The 16,207-nt window shown below is 33.9% G+C and overlaps 1 protein-coding gene across 8 annotated transcripts in view; it reads left to right on the forward strand.

The window, feature by feature from the left end:
- Window positions 1–15,188, forward strand: part of LOC143226591 (uncharacterized) — a 77,918-nt gene extending 62,730 nt beyond the window's left edge. For 7 of the 8 annotated variants that reach the window (XM_076457771.1, XM_076457766.1, XM_076457768.1 and 4 more), the window contains 8 exons: window positions 76–318; window positions 3,660–3,908; window positions 5,182–5,496; window positions 6,362–6,721; window positions 8,368–8,578; window positions 9,662–9,786; window positions 10,347–10,558; window positions 12,804–15,188. In XM_076457771.1, the coding sequence (XP_076313886.1) occupies window positions 76–318; window positions 3,660–3,908; window positions 5,182–5,496; window positions 6,362–6,721; window positions 8,368–8,578; window positions 9,662–9,786; window positions 10,347–10,558; window positions 12,804–12,854 (1,766 nt within the window). In that variant the 3' untranslated portion in view covers window positions 12,855–15,188. The remainder of the gene's footprint in view (window positions 1–75; window positions 319–3,659; window positions 3,909–5,181; window positions 5,497–6,361; window positions 6,722–8,367; window positions 8,579–9,661; window positions 9,787–10,346; window positions 10,559–12,803) is intronic. The other variant, XM_076457772.1, reaches the window with a different exon arrangement.
- The last annotated feature ends 1,019 nt before the right edge of the window (window positions 15,189–16,207 follow it).

Here is a 16,207-nt window from a genome sequence, read left to right on the forward strand (position 1 = left end):
ATTTTTTTAAATTAAAAATCTCAAATCATCTTCGTCTGCATTTTGTAATAATGAATTTAACTCGTATTGTTTCAGATGGTTCCTGTATGGTAAACGGTGTTCGATATAAAAATTTCCAACCCATTCCTGATGGCAAGAAAGATTGCGGTAGGCGTTGTGTCTGCGTCAATGGGAACGTTACTTGCGATAACAGGTGTCCCCCATTAGGGGATATTCCTCCTCCAAATTTACCTTGTCCACCATCTTTGGCATATAAAGGACAATACCCTGGTGATAAGTGTTGTATGCACTGGATGTGCAAAGAACAAGAACGTCAAGGTAGGGGTACAACAATGTGAACAAACCTAGTATATTACTGAAGGACATGCATAACACTTAAGAACAGTAGATGTTAAAGTTACATAATAATGAAGGCGGGAGTGAAATAGGAATTAATGAATTTTAAAATCCCACTCTGCGCGATGTGTTGATCTTTCAAGGTTTTATCACTAAGAAAAAAACATGTTTTAGAAAAGCTTTGAATTATCACAATTAAATCAGAAAGATATATATACTTGAAAAACCCGCCGTCTGTTTTTTTTTTGTTTTTTTAACTCCCTTAATATGATACTAACACCTTTTACAATTCAAAAATACCTAAACGTATCTCATAATCATAACTCTACACGTTTATAAAGAAACGAGATATTTGACGGAAAAACCAATCTAAGTGAACGGGTGTTAAGCAGCACGTGATCTTAGGCGGTCAACAAATATAAACGGGTTTATTGTTCGTAAGTTGTACCACTATGACTACACCAAATAATGGCTTCTTTCTTTAATATTTTTAGTATATTTAAGATTAAAATGCTTGATAAAACAGAAAAGTTTACAATAGTTATGAATGGTTTGGCCGGAGTGTAATAACTAAAGGTCTTATTTCTACGTGTTCACTTGTGATTTGTTTGAAAGATCTAAAGTAGACCAAATAAGGAGTTACAAAATGTGTTCGCTGTCCAATGTTTTATTGCATTCTAAAACGTAAGGGCAAGTCAAACAAACGAACAAAGAACTGTTATCTAATGCAATATCGTCGTTAGCTTTTTAAAACTAGAGTGGAATTGTTAGTTATTTTAGCATACAAGCAGTTTTATCTTGTAGCGTCAAAATATTTTCACAAGCTGCCCTAACGAGAAGCTAAAAAAATTAACTTCTTTTCTCTAAAATTCATTACATTATCTATAACGCTTGTTTCAGTGGATACAAGCACAGAAGGCCCATTGTGTAGCCATTCTGCTAAAGAATACAAGAATTACTGAAGCGAGACGTGTTTTTTGTTTTCAAATTTAATGTTCCTCGTGCGTTCCAAAATAAGATTAATTACTAGAATATGAGAGCTGTCTCGCGGCCACATATTTCACGCTGTTTTACGTAACAACGCTATGATGATCTAATATAACGATAATTAAAAGAAAGCGTAAAGAAACCATTAGCACTAAAGTTTGGAATTTATATATTTGCAAATATATAATATAATATTCGGAAGCCCCTGGTGGTGAGCAGTCAAAGTAATCTGGTGGCTAGAGTATAATCAAGAGCTAAACATATGGAACTAAATCCTTCACGACACCGGCAATGGATGTAACTGTAACTTATGTTTGATTGTATTCTTATATATAACATAAATTTATTAAAGCAGTCGGGCCTTACTGTTTCGTGTTTAATAAAACTTTGATAAAACAAACTAAACGAAACCTAAACTTTATCAATATTTCATTATCTCTTTCTAAAACGTTTTAAAGAAGGGTTATGTTGTTCGGTAATCATTATATTATTAACAGTTGTTTACCCACCAATCAGATGGCATCGGTACACAGGTTCAGCTGCGATCAAATTGTTATGAAAACGTATTAGCAATCCTTCGCAGAAAATAATAATGATTTTCCATGGTGATCTTATCCTTGTATCCAAAGGTAGCTGATGAAGCCAATCAAGAATCGGTAGCTTGGGCACGTGTTAACGAGTTGGTTCTGGATTGTTGAGATGTTGTTTTCATGGTGTGTGTGTGTGCTTGGGTTCCCTTCATTATGCTACATGAGGATAATTTAAAAAACTTGTTTTTTTAATAATATTTTTCCTCCATTTTTACGAATTTGACAGCCATTTCAATCTCGCGCTTAGAACCGACGAATAACCGACTCATCAACCCAATAAAACCAATGAAATAACTCCATGCCTGGAATGGAGAACTTTTGTGGCATAGTTCATGTAACCATTGATCATGAAGTGTCAACTAAGATTCTGAAAAGAAATAGCATATTACGTAATTATTGAATCGACCAAACACAAGGAGCGAGCACACGAGTTGAGCAGTATTCAAATTATTGCAGTTGATGCGTCCATCAGTCATGAGGCCCCAGCTCATTGGCTTAACAGCAACCATTAGATTGCAAGTAGTGTTGTATCCTCCAATAAAGATAATTGAAAATAAAAACTTTCAAACCATAAATTCAACAACAATCGATTGATTAGTTAGTTTATCCACCAACTAAAATATCTAGGGCATTTCTAACATACACTAAATTCGATTTTAGTGACTTTAATTTTATTTCCTAGTAGTTATTTTGTGAAAACACAAGCACTTGTAAAGCACCGAATCCATAGTGAGTACAACTGACTTTGACATTTGTGAAGCATGAACCATTACTTATAAACCATTAAGTTGCTCAACACAAAATACATTTTGATGACATATTATAAGACGTTCCAGACCGTATCAGCTAGGCCCGGCGTGTCCAAGTGGTTAAGGCACTCGACTCGTAATGTGAGGGTCGCGGGTTCAAATCCCCGTCGCACGAAACATGCTCGCCTTTTCAGCCGTGGTGGCGTTATAATGTTACGGTCAATCCCACTATTCGTTGGCCCAAGACTTAGCTGTTGGTGGTGATGACGAGCTGCCTTCCTTCTGGTCTTACACTGCTAAATTAGTATCTACCGTTGAATTACTTTTTAAAAACACAGGATTTCTTCTGAGTATAAAATCTGTTTTCTAAATGTCACATGCATTTCTGAAAAACAACTGGTGTTCAGGACACGAGTTATTAAAACTTCCTGTCATATTTGGGATTTATTTTACCCGACGCTTGCTTCAACAACGTTATGTTGCGCTTAAATATATCTTTCAGTTTATTAATATTATTCTTTATATTAATTTGTATTCAATATATAAAAGCTTTGCATTAAAACAAAATATTAATAACTCAGAAGCTGTTTCATTTTGTTTGATGCTGCATTCGATCAGTATGACCAGACACATAATAAGACGGTTAAAGACATGACCGTTGTCTAAACAAGTAGAAGCGATTTTTTTTTTCAAAGTGATTATTTGTTTCAGAAGATAAAAGTTTCATTGACTTCATTTTGTAAGTTGGTCAAAAAAAAAAGTAGGCCTTGAAACCTGTTTTGACTAGAATTTCGAGTTTGAGTCGTCAAAATGGATTGGTCGAACCTGTGTGCCAAATGCCTTTAAAAAGACTCTTTAGAAAAACAAAACAAAAAAAAACGGCTCTATATAGCGAACAGATCTTATCATGAGCTAAATGAAAACAGCATGGCCCTTCTGCTGCTCCATACTAAAACGAATCTAAACTGAAACTTAAAACATTTCTTACTTGGCCCAGCTTTCTGTTATCACCGCGATAGACGGTACAGACTCGGGGAGCACTGGGAAGTGCTGAAAGGTTCCGTGAGGAGCCAGTGCCTGTGTCGCGAAGATAACAAGGGAAACTCCAAAGTGGAATGTGTGGGAGGCTGCCAACCAATTCCAGAGAAGTTCAAGCAGCCCAATCCACAGTGTCCCCGTCCAGTGCTGGTTACTCCTGACGACCCTCTAATATGCCCTTATATTGTCTGTAACAACACGGACTCAGGTAAACTGAAAACAAAATCAAAAGGTTGTCTCTGAGTGTAATCTATTATGTCACGTGCATTCTGTTCAGTAAGGGCTAATCGCAGGCTGATCGACAAAGACACCCAAATCGGTGTTAGTTAAATATACAATATATTCTTTAAGGAAGATAGGACTATTGCTCCTCATCAAAAGCAAGACCCGAATTTCAGTTCATATCAGGATAAGTTATCTTTATCCTTCAGATTTGTGTCTACCTTTATCCTAAAGCAATGTACAAATGCCTGGTTACACTTATACACGTCCTTAGTAGTCGGTGAGAGATCAGATAACGTTTGCAAGGTGCTTATTAGCTGAGCAGGTATTAGATAACTTTTGTTATAAGTATTTACTAGCTGAATATGTAATGTTTATACAGGCACTAACCACGTACCAGGTACCTGATATTGCTTGTATAGGGCCTCGCCAGTTGATCAGGTACCTGGACACACTTGTATATGGCCTTACTATTTTGTCTTTTATCTGTTAATACAACTACAGGATTTGGTTAGGTATCAGATAACACACGTACACGAGCTTGTTAGTTGGTTAGGTATTTAATAATACCTATATATGGATTTGGTATTTGGTTAAATATTCTACAATGTTTGTACAGGTGTTTTAACTTTTTGGTTGGACATCACGTCTTGCAGTTACGTAATCTTAATACTTAATTAAGTAACAGAAACGTTGGTCAGATATCTGGTAACTTTTAAACAAGGATTACTAGTTGGTCAGGTATCTCGTAATGTTTACACATGGATTAGTTGTTGGTCATGTAGCGGATAATGTTTGCACATGAATTACTAATTGGTCGAGTATCTGGTAACTTTTACACATGTATTAGTCGTCGGTCAGGTATCTGGTAACGCTCTATAATATTTGTGATTATAAAATCGAATATATTCTTTTTTTACATATTAGTTCCTTTTACGAATTATTTTACAAAATTAAATTTGATTTTGTAATATTTAGGGTAAATAAAGGTGATTGATGTTATTTTAGCGTTGGATAAAGTGTTCAATAACGTGATTGATGTTATTTTAGCGTTGGATAAAGTGTTCAATAACGTGATTGATGTTATTTTAGCGTTGGATAAAGTGTTCAATAACGTGATTGATGTTATTTTAGCGTTGGATAAAGTGTTCAATAACGTGATTGATGTTATTTTAGTGTTGAATAAGTGTTCAATAACGTGATTGATGTTATTTTAGTGTTGAATAAAGTGTTCAATAACGTGATCTGTGTTCCACTAGGAAAGGAACTTCAAAACGTGAATATCATGGCTGTGAATGCCACAACAACCAGAGTAAGATTCACCCTCCCTTCCCTCCTTGTGGGGCTCGTGGGGCACGCCGAACTACACTTCACCACCGACCCATCCATCCCAGAATCGGAGTGGAAAGTACAGAAGTTTGCTCGTCCTAACCGTTTGTTTGATACTTCGAATATCGAATATTACATGAGTGGTTTAGAACCAGAAACAATGTACTTCTTTCAAGTCCACATAAAGATCGATGCCCTTCAGAGTGGACCGAAGAGCGAAATTTTCAAGGTCGTTCTTCCAGCAAGTAAGCTGCAGTTGTAGTTTCTCCGTTGGAAATAGTAAACGTTAGCTTGTCCAAAATGTTTAGTTCTTGTGGCTAGTTCAGAGTTTTCGAGAGAAAATGGCATTACCCGAAACCGGTTTCACTCGGAGAAGAGCGCTAGAAAAACTTAAAACGAAACGGAGCATTTTAAAAAATTTCGTTCATTGCAAATTAGCAAATTTACCAAAAAAATGCTTTGTTAATAGATCTCGTGTTATCTGTTGTTGCTTGATCTAACACGAAGAAAAGTGTTAGTTAAACCTAAATTAAATAACAGGTTGAACAACCGCCAGGTTTTTATATATTTTTATTTAAACAAAAGGTAAGTTCGAAACGTCATCCTTCTGTAAATAAAAATATTAAACTGACGATTGTTCAACCTTATTTGTAATTTTCATCTTGTTATCACTTATCGAGTTTTAATTGTATTTATTTATTAGTTATACCTAACCTAGTTTTGGCGCTTAGTTTTTCTTGATTTCCTATCTGCAACGTTGATTCATAAAACCAGTATAATCCATAATATCACATCATATTCTGTATTCTACAGATTATTTTATTGTTGTTACTTAAGCCTTATGAACAGGTACATTTTTCGGGTTGTTGTTGTTTTTTTGTGAAAAAATAATTAACTTCATAACCATGAAATTATATAGTAATAGTTTTTGAAGTCGTGACCTTACTTGCACAGATGTACATGATAACTAAGCCTTGTGCCAAAGTATTAGCAGTTATTCCTGTTGTCTGTAACTGCTACATCAAGAGTCACTTGTTACATGTAATTGTATTAAGGTATTACGGTATCTTATAAATCGTAATAAACTTACTTTATTACTGACTCGATTAGTGACGACAACGACTTCCACCACAACAAGCACGACTTTACCTCCGATGATCATGTTGGACGCAAGACTAGTATCAGAGGGTATCGACTACAACACAGTGCGTGTTATGTGGAGGGACTTCGAACCCCAAGAGAAGCGTTTTATAGATGGAATTCGACTGAAGTATAAATTGGTCAATGAAGGTGAAGACCGTTGGAAAACAACTCCCATCATTCATCGGGATGTGACGTCATACACCATCAGAAACCTAATGCCGGGTGTCGCTTATATTGTAGACATCGAATTTATGACTCCAGGGGACATTCTCACGCATCTCGTCTCAACCAAACCGGTGGAGATAAAAACGATACCAAAACCCAAAGGTGATTGTTATCACAAAATAGAATTACGGAATAATGAAAACAAGTCGGTCGCTTTAACATTATGAATTATTACTGTCAAGATTTCTGTGATTTGCGAAATAAAGAAAAGTTTTCTAGTACATTCTAAAAATTTGGCGATTGTCCAACCGATAATTTAATTTTGATATTTTCGTCACTTATCGAGTTTTAAAACTCGAGATTTTCGCGACTTAAGAAATAGTGATGCACATCAAAGCTTCTATAAAGCTTGAATATTTTAAGTATCATCTAAGTCTAATCAAAAAGATATTTTACTTCCTTACTCAATGGCAAATGCTCTTAAAATACACTTCCTAAATACACGCAGATTATTTATGTACTTAAATGAGAACTCAGTTTAATAAAATTGCCCACGATTGTGTCAGATCGTAACATTTCCACACTGTCCTGTAACGCTAAATTATTAGCAGTTCCTTGTTACGAGTTTGCACTTTTATGCAATAGCTCTTTGATGTACTAGTTTGGTAAGCCTTGTTACACCCATATCTACCAGCGTAGGAACACTTGATTGTTTTTACACTACTCTCAAATGGAAAGTAAAACGTAAAACCCTCTTTGTGTCCAAGTTGTTTGTAATTAAGTGCAAAGCTACACAAAGAGCTATCTTTGCTCTTCTCAGTACGGGTACCGAAACCCGTTTTTAGCAGACACACCGCTGTGCAACTGTGGAGTTAATGTCTATTTAAACTGCTCACAACTTATTATCTGAATTGATACTAATGTGACGTGTGAGAGCCGGATCGTTCTTACCCGGTCTACATTAGATTAAATAATTCATCCTTACTTCAGTTATATTAGATTAACATATAATCAACTTTGTTTATCATCCGTGTTACCTCCCTAAACGATTTGTTGTTTCAAAATTTGCTAAACTGATATTAACTTTCTTATTTCCATACAGTAGTTTACACTGATTGGAATTTATTAGTACTTACTAGAGATATATTACCTTATTTATTGTTACTTACTAGAGATGTATTACCTTATTTATTGCTACTTACTAGAGATGTATTACCTTATTTATTGTTACTTACTAGAGATGTATTACCTTATTTCTTATTTGGAGATGATTTAGATAAAAATGATAACTTTTTATTTACGTACTCTAGTTCAAACCATAGCAGTTATTTTACGAAACCGATAACACAAATAGCACTTCGATTAGTGCTGTATTTCGTATCTCAACCATTTTAATAAATCCTGATACTGGACGAAAGGCCTCGTTGTTAGTAAATGAGACAGATTTAGCGAGATTGACATATTGTTAGTTTCCCGAACTGCTTGTGGTTGTTAAAAAAATTAATAAAGAATATCACTGTTATTTTTATCACAATATGAACTTTCTTTTGATATATTTTAATCCACAAAATGGGAATAAGTAGTACTTTGGAATACAAATGAAAATGTTGTTATTGTTACAGCTAAGAAATAGCTTATAGTCCAATTTAGTTATTTATAAATAAACCTTTTTAGGCTGTTTGTAAAGCCATATATTAACAATTTTTTGAAGTATTTACAACTAGACTGGGATCCAGAAAATTGTATTCGCGTGTATCTAACAGCATAACGCTTTAGTTTTCTCACATGTAACTTATTTTCCCCAACAGATATTTATGACTTCGAAGTGAAGCTGGACCAAGGAATTGTCGGGCCGTACTCCACATATTTTGTTCTTCAAGGTGTTCCAACCCCTATTAATAAATACGTTCACGTTGCTCGGGTGATGTACAATAGTGACACCAACTCGGATCAAGCCCAGATTTTCAAAGTACCAAAAACAACTAAAATTACCATTGAGAACCTAGAACCTGGAAAAAGGTGAGATTTCATCTGCATTGTTCCCGATATTTCAGATGGTGGCCTGGCATGGCCAGGTGGGTTAAGGCATTCGACTCGTAACCTGAGGGTCGCGGGTTCGAATCCCCATCTCACCAAACATGCTCGCCCTTTCAGCCGTAGGGGCGTTATAATGTTTCGATCAATCCCACTGTTCGTTGGTAAAGGAGTAGCTCGAGAGTTGGCGTTGGGTGGTGATGAGTGGCTGCCTTCCCTCTAGTCTTCCCTCAAAATTAGGGACGGCTAGCGCAGATAGCCCTTGCGTAGCTTTGCGTAAAACTCTAAAAAAAAAGTTCAGATGGAAATACCTACAACAAAAACAAATTCATAAATAAGAATCTTTGTTTAATGTTTTCTAAATAAATATAACAAAGCACTGAAATACGTTTAAACAAACTTTTGTCCCATAATTTACAAATTATATAAAGGTTACTGAATATTTAATAATAACATAAAAAGAAAAAAACAATGACAAATTTATTCCTTGACTTAAGCCTAACGAAGTTATTGGTAATATAAAAACACACGAACTTAACAACGGAAAACTCGCGTTTTAGGCCTAAATGTTAACTGCAGGGTTTTACCACTAAAATTTGGATATTTATGCTTCAGAGGTTTAGAAGATGTAGTTCGACAGTTAGACCTTTTTGTTCACATAAATATGCATATCAAAATAAGATATGTATATATAAAAAATAGGGTTTCTGTTTAATTCATTTTCAACAAATAACCTCGTCCAAAATAGTTGCTTCATATAATAAGAATTTTGTTATATGTGTTAAAATATAAAAAGAGAGGAAACAGAGAAAAGAGCCACTTTTGACTGTTAACCAAACTAAATGGCAGTCTTTAAAAATCCCTTACAAGTCGATATTTATTAGGGTCTTGTATTTTTCTAGGCGATCGAACTGTAAAATTGCATGAATCAATAGGAAACATGGGTTTATGTTATAATCTGATGTATACTTTTATCCATGTAACATAAATAAGGTTTTCCTTTTCTTTTGTTAAGATAATTCAGAGAAGTTACAATTAATTTTGACAATTTTTTTTTTTACCGATTAGGTACAAGTTGTGGGTCGATCTTTATTTGACCAATGGGAAAACTGTATCAAGTGACGTCATTGACTTCATGACAAAGGCGGGAGCTCCTAAACCACCGACTTTAGTCAAAAATGGAAAAAAAGACGGTAAGACCATAATAACATATTTTTCATACTGTCAAGTGTTTAGTTGCTGTTATAAAAATACATATAAATACACGTATATATCTTTGTTTAAACTTGAACGTCAATAAATTAATTTTCTACAATCTCTTGTTTTCATATTTTCTACTGCATGAAAATATTCAAGTTGATTACGTCACAAGTAGAAATGCAATTCATTAGTTAATACAGTAAATTCAATTACATCCAAATCAATAAACAGCTTTATTGTACTAGCAAAAACTTAAGTTGTGTTATGTATAATTTTTCAATAATAGAAAATATGACTTCCTTATTTCAAACTTGCCCAATTCAATAGAAACTGTTCAAAAATAGTCTCATAAACGAATTTCGGTAATTTTTAATCAAAAATATATTTGTGGCCCAGTTGAATGGAGTTTAGAAACTTCGAAAAAGTAGGTCGATTCACTGTATTTGATTTCAGTTCCTTTTGAAACACTTACAAACTAGTAAAATGTGACAATGACGTGAAATCGTAAGTTGTATAAAGAATGTTCTAATGTATGTTTATTATTTGCATTTAGTGAAAGAAGCAGAGGCCCTCCAGGGAACATCTGATGATAGTAATACCAAGAAGGCCTACTATGTGGCCCTGATAATCGTGGCTATTGTTGCAGCTGTGGCTGGTCTGGGCTTTATTGTTTTGTTGATTATTCTTATGAAGAAACAGTCGAGTGCTAAAGCTCCAATTACGCGTGCGCCCTCTGAATCAGCTTATGACAATCCTACTTATAAGGCAAGTTATTATTTTTGACAAATACCTTCTTCCCACAAAAAAACCTGCAATAACCAATTCGTTTAAACACACTTTTTAATTCAGCATAATCAAAATAATATTATAAATAAATAAACTTTATTTTTAACCAGTAGTTATTTCGTGTTAAATGTTATGAAATATTTTTTTGAATTTTTTAACATCTACTTTATTTCACCTTTTTATACAATTTCCCTCTAATGTATTCTAGATACAACGTGGTACGTAACAACTGAATGTATTATATTAAAATATTGTCTATATGTGATCACTGTAAGTTGTATGCGGTTGACTGAAATTCAGTGACTGAAGAAACATGTTTGTCATTTCAGACGTTGGGGCATTATAATGTTACGATCAGTCCCACTATACGTTGGTAAAATTGTAACCCAAGAGTTGGCGGTGGGTAGTATTTCAGTGCTGAATTATGCGCTGCTAGCTCAGATACCCCTGTTGTAGATTTGAGCTAAGTTCAAAGCAACACAAACCAGTAACTGAAAGAATTGCGATTTCTTACTTCAGTGGAAATTGGTTCAGTATTTTGCCAATAGGGTGCATCATCAGTAAGTAGCTGAGAGCTCCGATAAAGCGCAAGTTACAGTATTTTAAAGCTTTTAACTTCTAACACAAAGAGGTAATTGTCAAAGTTGTTTCATATTATTTTTTAAGAGTAACGTAACAGTGATAAACAGTCTAAATTTAAAAGTAAAGTACGACCATTAATTATTACTTATATGTTGATAAACTGCCCGTAGCTTAACTTTTGAGAATTCACTTTTCGCGTCTCGTTGTCTCAAAAACACTTTCGACACATTGGGGTAATTAGTGCTCTATAAAAACGATTGTCAAACCCCATTAGTAGATCACACGAGATCTGACGATGGATGCTATTTTTCCTAATCAAGTGTATTTAGGTCCTTTAAATGGACGTGAGATGAGATTACCTGCCAAATCTAGAATTTAAAACTAGGGCCAGCTATGCGCAGATAGCTTTTGTGTCAGTTTGCGCAAACTACTGTAATAAACCAATAAAATAAAAGCTTACTGGAGGTTTTCTACAAGAAGTGTGATGAGTACATCAGTGGTCTGTACACTTATTTATTTTGCAAAATATTTGTCTTAAAAACTCTATTAATTAACATCTAGATGTTCGTCTCTGTTAAATTGCAGGTTGTGGCAGAAAATGTACTAGTTTTTCAACCTCGCCGGTTTTTTTACTGTAATTTAGTTGCTTCTAAGTAGTTTAGGGTTAATCTGCCTCATTGATCCAGTGTGTACGAGATTAAAAATATTTATGAAAGGTTTGAATTGTGAACAATGTTACAGAGTCTCTACTTTTTAGGATTGGAATATTTTACTTTTCAAGAATTAATTTGAAACTTTTTTTTTACCACGGAAGATGTCGCTGTTTATTATTATTCTATTTATTCGTTTTGTTTTTAAACTGAAAAAACATTTCGTTCGTATTAATATTTTGATGAATGTAGCTTACTTGATATAGTGTGGTGCCAAATGTCTCTTACACAGTGCCAGTTCTTAGTTCCACCAAGTTTTAACTACGAAAGTTGTGTTTCTCTAACATGTTGGCTCCCAAGTCTATTTTTCTGATACCTGCTAGGGTTCCACTAGTCATTTTACAATTACTTTTTCGAGGAAGATTTTATATGTAGCCGTTGTGTCCCAGCCAATAAGTGGCCCTTTAAAAAGAAAATAGAGTACGGCTCACCGGTGGTTCGTGTGGGTCTTATTGGAATACTATCACAACCCACCGGTGGGTCAGCCAATGTGTTAATAATTTCTTACTTTTGGCGAGAGAATTTTGTAAAAAAAAAATTATTAAATTATTCCTGTGATAACGTGGTAGACATTACGAACAGCTATAAGGGTAGACTGAAAAAATTACGATGGTGCATTATTTTTGCGTTACCCTGACTACCAAAGTATAGGCCAAGTATTAGAATATTGGTCTTTTAATTTTCACGCTATAAATAAGTGTTACGCCACAATAGAGTTAATTCTAATGTAGCATTTGTCTCTTCTAATAGATTTATTACGCTATAAACATGTACTAAAATAACTGTTCATGTTAGTACTTGATAGATGCTTTCGATTTTTACTTACTTGACAATGAGTATAAGCGAGGTCGATTTCTATGTTCACGGAAAGTATTTCGTTATTAGTAGTGGTTTTGTTCATTTCTCTTATTTTGTTTTTAACTTTTATTTAGACGTACGATGGTGACAATACAGAACAGAAGAACGGCACAGTACAACCCTAATGAATTTCATAACAACCAGTTAGATCAACCAGTTGAAAGTCATCAAAATTTGGTTTTGTAGAATATTTCTATTGTGTATGAATACCTGTACAAACGATGAAATTCTTGAGTGTTAGTCTGTTTATAAAGAGGATTTATTTCGCCAATGAAATCCTGTGGTTACTTTACTTACAAAATTTCCAGCTTAAATAGTTCCATGAACGTTATGTCTTCTAAATAAAGCATTTAAAAGAAGTGTTTTTATAAATGCACAATTTGTGAAAAAAACTACTAAATGGAACGTCAAAACCGCGTGTTTTATAACATTCAGATCTTTAGTTTGTTAACTGTATAGATTATTATGATGAATGTGGTGTTGGATGTTTCACTTCATTCTCTAAGAGTTCAATGTACATCATTTGTGTAATCTAACTTTAGTTTATTTTCATAACCAGTTTTGTGCTGAAAGCGTAAGAGAGTGGAGATGAAAGGTCTGGTATAATATTATGGTAATATGTACGTTTGTTCGTCGGTTAATAATCCGACTGGATGCTATAAACAAACAGCTGTTGTTTTAATTTGTACAATTAGACGAGCAGTTTGTTGCTATAAGAAACTGTAAGGACTTTTCCTTTTGTTTTTATTAAAATCGAACAGCATAATAATTGAACATTATTGAGCAAGCCCAAACTAAGAGCATCTTTACGGACAAAAGTTTAACCTAAATTCGCTGCAGTAATCATGTCGTTGAATTTTCCAGTAACTTACAAAGATGCCACGCTTCTTTCAAGGTTCCTTATTTCAGAAGAAGAGAACATTTTTTTTAATTGTATACTCATAGAACATTTGTCAAAAATCTTTAAAATCTGTAAACAAAAATCTATTATTTTGAACGATGCAACTTCTAAAACTTGTTTCATTTGGAAAAACCATGTTTAGTAATCGGAACTTCCGATTTTGACAATTCAGGAGAAGTAATGACAATACCCCCCCTTCTTAACAAAAAAAATGAAGAGCGAGAGAATGAATAATGAATGTCTGGTTTCAGCTCTTCCATTCATTCATCTTATGATCGATAGAAAGTAACCAGGTTGCATTCTCCACAGTGATGTACATAATTCTAACTCCAAACGTTTGAAAACTGTAGCGAGTATTAAAGAACGAAACATGTATTTGTAGTTGTTCACATTCAACGTGTTGTATATTATAAGCTTTATTTATTTGTAACCACGTGCTTTGAATGACTTCCAGTCTATCTGCGCATGTCTTTTTTTTTTTTTTTATTCCAACCAGATGTCGAGGTTGAGTTTTGTTTTCGGTAGTTTACTACGAAATGTTATAGCGATGAATATTATTAGTGTTTTTTATTATTATTATTGTACTGTAACAAATATAACACTTCTGAAAACGTGTGTGAAATCGCAGTTATTGACAAACCTAATTTAACCGTGTTTTGTTAATTAAACATGTTAAAAGGATGTAGAAGTTTCTGTTGTCATTGTAACATTTTCACAAGGGAAATAAAGTTTTGTCGTAAATATATCCACCTCGAATAATAGAATATAACTACGTGTTTATAGTATTATTTTTAGTTATAGCCATGGGTGGTAGTCTTCAACCAGATTTGGTTTTGCGAGTTTGAAAGTCTACTATATAACCCTACAGTCGAAACGTAATTTAGGCTTAGTTTCAATAACGTAATTACTTTGGTATTGAATATTTTGATTACAGAAAAAGCTGTACGAGATAGCCTTTCAGATGCGAGTTAATCTAATCTGTTTGTAAGAAATATATAAAATAAATATTGACTCTATGAAACTTTTGTTAGTATTAAACGGTCTCTGCTGGTTCGACGTGCATTATTTGTTTATTTTTATCTTTTTTTTTTAATAAATTTTAGTTACCATTATGCAGTGCTGGAAAGCTTGAATCTAATTAGTTTTTACTACCTTCAACAGAACTTTCTTAGTAAGAAGATTGGTTTGTGTTTCAAGTAGCTCTGATGCCCTGCGTTGTCTTTCTGTGGCAGAAAATTATGAAATTTTAGATTCATTGTTATCACGTAACAATATTGGCATTTCTGTGTGAAATCAGTAGAGATTACGTAATAATAATAATGATATTTCTACCAGAAATTAGGGAAGGTGGTTTTGATTGTGTTCCGTTAACCATGCGTATTGATATTTCTGCCAATTATTAGCGGAGATCACAATGATTGTATCGCGGAACAATATAATATAGATGCTTCCTTCTTGTGCTTTGGTCCATACGAGTATGTTGAGTTCAAATGATTGATAATTGCATGTATGTACAGGACAGAGTATCAGGTTATGAGAATAAATGTACTTAACTTACGGCGTTAGTGTCTGGTGTCTGTTCATGACGTTAAAATATAATACAAACAGTGAATTAAAAAGAACATACAAATAAAACTTTCGGAACAAGTAAAAAACACGAAGTGTTGTTGTTATTTATTGGGTTGTATTGAAAACAAAACGAGTTGTTTGGATAAAGAAATAAATATATTTACAAAAAATATTTTAAAATGAATATAGATTGTATAAGAAGAGAAGCCATCTATGGCCGTTAAGACAGTCTTTAGTTTGGATGAATAAATCTGCGCTTGTCTTACGAACAGACAGAAAAATGTAATCTGATGTCTAAATTTTAGTGATGGAGTTTAATATATGACATGAAATCACAATATAATGGTAACGATTATTTAAATTATAATACTCTCTTACCACAACAGATGGCGATGTAGGGTAATTTTAAAAAATAATTCAAATGAAAAAAATGCTCGAAAAATAAACTTCATTTATGTTACGGGCTCGGCATGGCCAGGTGGTTAAGGTACTCGACTCGTAATCTGAGGGTTGCGGGTTCGAATCCCCATCTCACCAAACATGATCGCCCTTTAAGCCGTGGGAGCGTTATAATGTGGCGGTAAATCCCACTATTCGTTTGTAAAAAGAGTAGCCCAAGAGTTGGTGGTTGGTAGTGATTAAGAGCTGCCATCCCTCTAGTCTTACACTGCTAAATTAAGGACGGCTAGCGCAGATAGTCCTTGAGTAGCTTTGCGCGAAATTCAAACCAAATCAAACCATTTGTTTTATGTAAACAGCAACAATAAAACGCATATTTAAAGCAAGTTGCATAATTCACATTTAAATAGAACTAGGGTTATGCTCTCCTTATTCATAGAATCCAGTCCACAATATTGAATATTTAAAAGTTTAGGATAATACAAAAGTTTATTACGGATGGGCTGAAAATTTCAATTATCTGGATGTTATGAATATGTTTCAAGAAATTGTGTGTGAAAACAAGTACTAAACATTTTAGGTATGTTCTCTCTACACAGCCACACACGT

The sequence above is a fragment of the Tachypleus tridentatus genome, chromosome 9 (assembly GCF_004210375.1).
Source record: "Tachypleus tridentatus isolate NWPU-2018 chromosome 9, ASM421037v1, whole genome shotgun sequence".
NCBI lineage: Eukaryota > Metazoa > Arthropoda > Merostomata > Xiphosura > Limulidae > Tachypleus > Tachypleus tridentatus.